The 7416-nt window shown below is 33.0% G+C and overlaps 1 protein-coding gene across 6 annotated transcripts in view; it reads left to right on the top strand.

The window, feature by feature from the left end:
• The window catches only part of LOC106867251 (uncharacterized), a 435591-nt gene extending 430091 nt beyond the window's left edge, over positions 1–5500 (top strand). For 4 of the 6 annotated variants that reach the window (XM_052974909.1, XM_052974912.1, XM_052974910.1 and 1 more), the window contains one exon: positions 4518–5500. In XM_052974909.1, coding sequence (XP_052830869.1) covers positions 4518–4570 — 53 coding nt within the window. In that variant the 3' untranslated portion in view covers positions 4571–5500. The remainder of the gene's footprint in view (positions 1–4517) is intronic. The other 2 variants (XM_052974907.1, XM_052974908.1) reach the window with 2 other exon arrangements.
• The last annotated feature ends 1916 nt before the right edge of the window (positions 5501–7416 follow it).

The raw sequence follows: 7416 nt of genomic DNA, 5'->3' as shown, positions 1-7416 counted from the left end.
GAAACGGTTTTTTTGTTATATTTCTGCTGCTTTTAAATAAAGTATATATATATATATATATATACATATATTCGAGCGAGATCATTGCCAGTGCCCCTGGACTGGCTCTTGTGCGGGTGGCACATAAAATACACCATTTTGAGCGTGGCCGTTGCCAGTACCGCCTGACTGGCCTTCATGCGGGTGACACGTAAAAGCACCCACTACACTCTCTGAGTGGTTGGCGTTAGGAAGGGCATCCAGTTGTAGAAACTCTGCCAAATCAGATTGGAGGCTGGTGTTGCCATCCGGTTTCACCAGTCCTCAGTCAAATCGTCCAACTCATGCTAGCATAGAAAGCGGACGTTAAACGATGATGATGATATATATACATATATAAAATGCGTGTGTATAAAATAAGTGGGGAAGTGTATGCAGGCATGAGTGTGTGTGTGTGCGCATGTGTGTTCTCCAAATTCTCTAAAATTAAATTAGATACCGTCTTAGAAATTACAGCCACATTTAAGTATTTTTATCACATGTAAAACATTTTTTAAATCATTATTCTCCAGCTTATATATTCTGATTTAGACCTTCACTCACCTCACTCATATTCTCCCACTTTTTTTCTCTCTCTCTCTCTCTCTCTCTCTCTCTCAATCTATCTATCTATCTATCTATCTATCTATCTACCTATCACATTTTTATTTCAGACATGTTTTCACAACTTTTCGCTTTCTTTTAATCATATTTGCAGTAATTAGCTCCAAGTTATCACATTCCCATTATTTTCTCTACACCCAAGTGAATCTAATATATAACTTCTGCTACTTGATTTGTCACAAGTGTGATAAATGAAAGATTCACAAGACTGACTTTCATAATTGCTAAATTCCTTTAGCAGATATTAATTCTCTGAAGTTCATCAAAATCATTATCTTTGGATGGACAATTTGTGTGTGTGTGTGCTTGTGCGTGCGTGGGTGTGTGTGTGTGTGTGTGTGTGTATGTGTGGTAGAAATTCTTTCTTTTACTTTTCGAAATGTTGGTATCAAAGGAAAGGAGAGAGAAAAAAACTATGACTTTCTTTAATAATCTATGAAGAGACTTGATTATAACTACAGTCGAGATTTCTAAGAGAAATTTCTGTGATAAAACTTATATGAAAAAGAAGCAAAAAAAAAAAAAAAGATGCCATAAAACTCACCATAACTAACAGAAAATTTTAAGCTAAATTAAACTTAGACTTTATTTCCACTGCATACCACTAAAATAGACCAAACAATAATTATAATAATAATAATAATAATCCTTTCTACTGGAACCACAAAGCTTCATATTTGTGGGACAGGATTAATTTGATTACATTTACCCCAGTACTCAACTGGTACTTATTTTACTGCCCCCAGAAGGGATGAAAGGCTAAGTCGACCTCGGCAGAATTTGAACTCAGAACAGAGCAATGGGTGAAATACCACTAAGCATTTCGTCCAGCATGCTAACGACTCTGCCAGCTCACCGCCTTAATAATAATAATAATAACAATAATAACAGTGGTGGTAGTGGTGGTAGTAGTAGTAGTTATCATTATTGTCACTGTTGATATAATTATTATTATTTATTGAGATCTTTCATCCTTTCAGGATTGAGGAAGTAAGTACCAGTTAAGTACTGGCGATGATGTAATCAGCTTGCCCCTCCCCTCAAAATGTTTGGCCTTGTACCAAAATTAGAAGGAACTGTTATTATTATTGTGTGTGTTTGTGTGTTTATTATTATTAAAAAGATAACAATAATTATGGCTACACACTCATCTTTCTTCTTTCTTAATTTTGAGTGTGTGTGTGTGTGTGTGTGTGTGTGTGTGTGTGTGTGTTTTCCTTAATCAATATTTATCACATAAAACAAACCAATAAAAGACGGGATAAGAAGTTAAATATAATTGCTTGAAACCTATTATCTTTATTCACGTTGTTTGCTGATTATTTCCAATTCTGAGTGACACGGCTGTCAAAGAATCTTAACTGATTATCACGTCAGAAAACGTGCTTCTTCACACTTGCACACATACACACACACACACACACACACACATGCACAAACAAATTCATTTTATACACAAGTCATATATAAGTACACAAACACATAAATGCATGCATACATACATACACACACAGAGAAAAGCTCACACACAAACACACATACATAACATGTGCACATACACACACTAGCAGACACTTTTATCAAAGTTATAATAAGATAGCGACATATTTCTTTTGATTAACTTTGTTGAAAGATTTAAAGACATCTTAGATAAATTGTAAAGATCTAAATAAATAGAGTTGATATATTCAGGTAACTAAACATATCATTATTAATGGACAATTTTAATTTATTGAATATAATACCATATATATTTGAAGAGGCAGGGTAGCCTCCATCCTCACTAGCATCACCATCACCCTTCTCACATTCCTATCAATACATACTTATCACCATCGATCATCTAATTCCATTTAGTTTTCTTGACCTATTCCAGTTCAATTCATTTGCCTTTTTAAAAAAATAATGACAGCTTCTTAATTTTTTTATATAAAAATGATGAATTTAATAATTTTTACTATGATAGTTATTAGTTTAAGGAAAAAATTAATAGTAGAACCAGTAATAATAATAATAATGATAATGATAATAATAATAATAACAGCAATAACAACAATAACCATAACAACAAACTAATAAAAATAGATGTCTATTCTAAACAATTAGATAAAGAAAGATACAATTGTAAAGAAAAGATTTTGATAAATGATTTTATAGACATTGTAAATACCTAACTGTTGATTTAACCCATTCAGTATGTTTATCGAAGCATGGAACCAATATATAAATAAACATAACCGATTAAAATTTTGCCTGTCAATAAAATGATTGAAGTCTTCTATACCCAACGCTGTAGAACCAATAGCTTGTTGTAATATATTATTTTGCCTATAAAGAACCATTTTATAACACGATAGAGCAAAATTTAAAATCAAATTTAATCTAAGCAGTAGTGATTCTTGAGAAGTTATGAAAATTTTTTGTACACTGTTTTTGTTGGTTATACCTTTGTATTGTGTGCTGCTTGTCTTGGTTATTTAGTTTGCTGATGGACTTGTAGTTCTGAGCTTACCAAAGTAAAACAGAAGAGAATCATTTGCATGCAAAACAGAATGGACTGTTTGCAAATTTAGGACATTGTGGAAATAATTTAGCACCTGTGCCCAGCGTCGCCTTTCTGGCACTTGTGCCCATGACATGTGTAAGGATTTTCGAGCGAGATCGTTGCCAGTCCCCCTGGACTGGCTCTTGTGCGGGTGGCACATAAAATACACCATTTTGAACATGGCCATTGCCAGTACCGCCTGACTGGCCTTCGTAGGATTTTCGAGCGAGATCGTTGCCAGTGCCCCTGGACTGGCTCTTGTGTGGGTGGCACATAAAATAACACCATTTTGAGCGTGGCCGTTGCCAGTACCGCCTGACTGGCGTTCGTGCGGGTGACATGTAAAAACACCCACTACACTCTCTGAGTGGTTGGCGTTATGAAGGGCATCCAGCTGTAGAAACTCTGCCAAATCAGATTGGAGGCTGGTGTTGCCATCCGGTTTCACCAGTCCTCAGTCAAATCGTCCAACCCATGCTAACATGGAAAGCGGACGTTAAACGATGATGATGATGATGTGAATTATAGTATGATATCGTTTAGTGCCAGGGAGAGCCTTAATTAAGAAGAGCCATACAGGATAAAATATTTCCAGGCCATGACCATTCTGCCTTAATTTTTTTATTCAGGCATTACATGTCTAGGACTACATGTATTAATGTAGGATTGAGAAATTTGTCGGAGAAACTAGGATTGTCATGAGAGTGGAACCTGCTCAGGAAACTGATATATTGTGGACAGTGATGATGTTGAGATTGGTTGTTAAGTAGCATAGAAGACTGTGTGAAGCCCTTGGTGACAGGTTGTTGTCTGATATTACAGAATTAAGTGAAATTGAGAGTTGTGAGAAGTGAAATGACAATGATGATGCTATTGTTGCTGCTGCTGCTGCTTCGGCTGCTACTACTACTACTACTACTACTAATAATAATAATAATAATAATAATAATATTTATAGGATTGAGGTTACTCCTCCAGAAGGTATAGAAGCTAATATTTGCTTCTGTATTTTCTGGAGGAGTAACCGCAATCCTATGAATATGAACCAAAATGAAGTAGATTGACAAATTTATTTTTTGAACCTGTGGAAGACACACGAGTTGTCGAAATATTGTTCACTTGATAACAGTGGCACTCTTCTTTATTTACTTCTACTACTACTAACTAACTAACTAACTAGCTAACTAACTAACTAATAATAATAATAAGAGACCTCTGACAACAAGCTGCTGTCTGCTTTCACAGAATCAACCAGAGCAAACAAGACTGACCGCTCTGAGAAGTAATACAATAATAACAATGATTTTTTTTTTATTATTATTATCTGCAGGAAAATTTTCGAGTTGGAGAATGAAATTTACAATGAAGAATATCTTGCTTTGAAAGAACAGTTTGAAATACTAAAAGACAGAACAAATCTGACAGACTGAAAGAAACATATATTATTTCTGATCACAAATTATTTCACTTTGCCTCTTGAACAGCTGTTTACCAAGAATTCTTTATGATAGTATTTTTTTCGCCCATTTTCCTTGTATTTTCTTGTTGATATATTAATTTGGTTTAATTCATATTCTTTATTGTTTTAATGCTAACTTTTGTCATATGTTCTCCGTTTTCTTCTAAAGTTTTGATGTTTATATATATATATATATATATATATATATATATTATGATGCAAATAAAACAATAAACATGCTTGAGCCTGGTATATAAAATATACATACATATACAGGGTGTGGTGAATATATTGTTGTCTAAATTACACAAAAATGAAAATAACTCTGAGATCTCATTTTAACAGATATATTTACGAAAATTACATAAAAATATCTTGAAATACTAAAGAGTAAATTTATTCAATAAAATTGCCATTGGCTTCAACCACTGCCTCCAGACGACTTCGGAATCTCCTGCAACTCTTCTGGACGGTCTCCTTCTATAAGTTGGTGAATTCTGACATAATCTTTGCCTTCAGTTCATCTTTGCTCTAACAAGGATCTTTGTTGATCTCTTGATCAACTGCATCCCACACATGATAATCAAGGAGGTTGCAGTCTGGGGAGTTAGGTGGCCAGATGTTAGGGGTGATGTAGTCACAGAAAAAGTGGCTTCACCTGAACGTATGATGAAATGTGTTTGCTACTATGAAGAACCAAATTTTGGAGAATGTTTGGTGGGTGGTTATAATTTTTTAATGTAATATTTTATCAGACTTGTTTAATTTAAGGCAATATATAAGAAGGTAACTGTTGAGAAATTATTAACAATTATATTTGTTAAATCCAAATTAAAATAAGAACCTTTCTAAATTTACTTATTAAGCAACCTTTTATATTTTTCAAAATATAAAACTCATCATTACGATAAATCCTCTATCCAGTATCTAGCATTCTTTGTACAAAATCTAGAATAGATATAACAATAATTTCGTATACACACATCTTATCTCACTCAACGTCACCTATAAATACATCAAACAAATCTTCACCATTTTCCCATCCAAGTGGCATTTTCGAAAAACAAGGGATATTTTCAAAATGCAAAATAATGTTGGTATCTGATTCACTCAGAAATAGTATTAGCTAAAGTCAGAGGTTTTAAAAGGTGTGGCTTATAGACGGGAGGATAAAAATTAGCAGTATCAAGTAAGTTTATAGTTTCGTTAATCATGAATATTTTGAAATATTTTGAATATAGCATAGAAAGAGGTTTGCAACTTTTCTATCTCTGAGAATAAGGTTGATAACCGTCTTATAGTTTCTACCCGAATCTGTTTTGGCAAAGTTCATTAGCTTACATTTACGATGGCGACAGACATTACATTATGATTTTTTAAAGTGTGATATAAGGTAAGTCGAGGGCTAAGAATTCTCTGTATCATCCATTTTAAGTGCTGTAGTAATATCTTTGCCTTTTATCTTGATAGATTTATAGTTATGGAACCTTTTATAGCCGCTGCTTTAAAACGATGTTATATGTGATTTTTATTTAAGCTAATACAGATTTTAATCTTATCAGAAGTAACACGTATTTAATCAGAATTAAGTAAAAAAGATTAAGCTATCATTTAAATGATATTAGAATCTGAAACTGAATTTCTGGAATTTGTCATTATCATACGAAATTAAATAAATCCTTTTCAAATGAATGCAGGCATTTGCTTAGAGACATGCTTCTTTTTATCTCAATTCTGTATTTATTATTACCATTAGCATCGGTTTTTCTTTCTCAGAAAAAAAAAAAAAAAAGAAAAACAGTATGCCATCGCATTCTTCTCATAGGATTCTCCGTTTTCTTAAAGAAACCTTTTAGGCAGTAATTCATTGAAGCTATTGGAATATTATCGATGGAAAAATTCAACGGCTACTTTTCCATGTTCATCTGTATTGCTTGAATTCAAGATCGGATTTTTTTATACTTGTTTGCACGGGGCAAGATATTATATTCCGTTTTTTTTTTCTTCAAAGCAACAGAGCCGCCATATCATTTTAAGGTTGTAAAAGTCAATGATATATTCTTTCACATTCTTTTCTCAGAAATTCTTTCTTTCTTTAAATAATTATTTTACTCTTGCTTACTTTCTTCCCATTTTTCTTCTCTTTTTTTTCATTTCTCTTTTTACCGTATTATTTACTCTTTCTCTCTCTCTCTCTCTCTCTCTCTCTCTTTCTATCTCTCTCTCTCTGACTTGCTATTCTCCTTTATTTTACGTGTTTCTTACTTTTCTACTATTTTCTTCATTTTTATACATTTCGCTCCTTTCTTTTCTCTTTCATTCTCCTTCGCTCTTTCTTCGTTTTCTCGTGTTATACGATAAGCGTACAAAACTCTAGATTTTTATCAATCAACTCAAAGAGACATGGTATTTTGCAAAAGTCATTAATCAAAGATATTTGATTTCTTCTTTCTGTTATTTAGTTTCTTTCTCTTTCGTATTACCCTTGTGTTCTTTTAGTATTTATATTTAAATAGGGTTGGCCTTTTATTCAATGTCTTTCACTTCCCATTGTCACTGTAAATTTCCATGCATATCTGCAACTATCGAATTATGCCGTTCATTTGCTTTCTTTTTCAATAATAACCAATCAAAACTTTCTTCTTTTGTTTCCTGTAATACTCAATATATATAGTAACAGCTCTTATGTTTCGTTCTTCAAAATTTGTCCAAAGATCAGAGATGTCAACTTCAGCTTCAGTAAATATAATATCATAATACTCTTCATATA

The sequence above is a fragment of the Octopus bimaculoides genome, chromosome 19 (assembly GCF_001194135.2).
Source record: "Octopus bimaculoides isolate UCB-OBI-ISO-001 chromosome 19, ASM119413v2, whole genome shotgun sequence".
Classification (NCBI taxonomy): domain Eukaryota; kingdom Metazoa; phylum Mollusca; class Cephalopoda; order Octopoda; family Octopodidae; genus Octopus; species Octopus bimaculoides.
The sequence above is the reverse complement of the archived record's forward strand: the minus strand, read 5'-3'. Positions and strand labels throughout refer to the sequence as shown.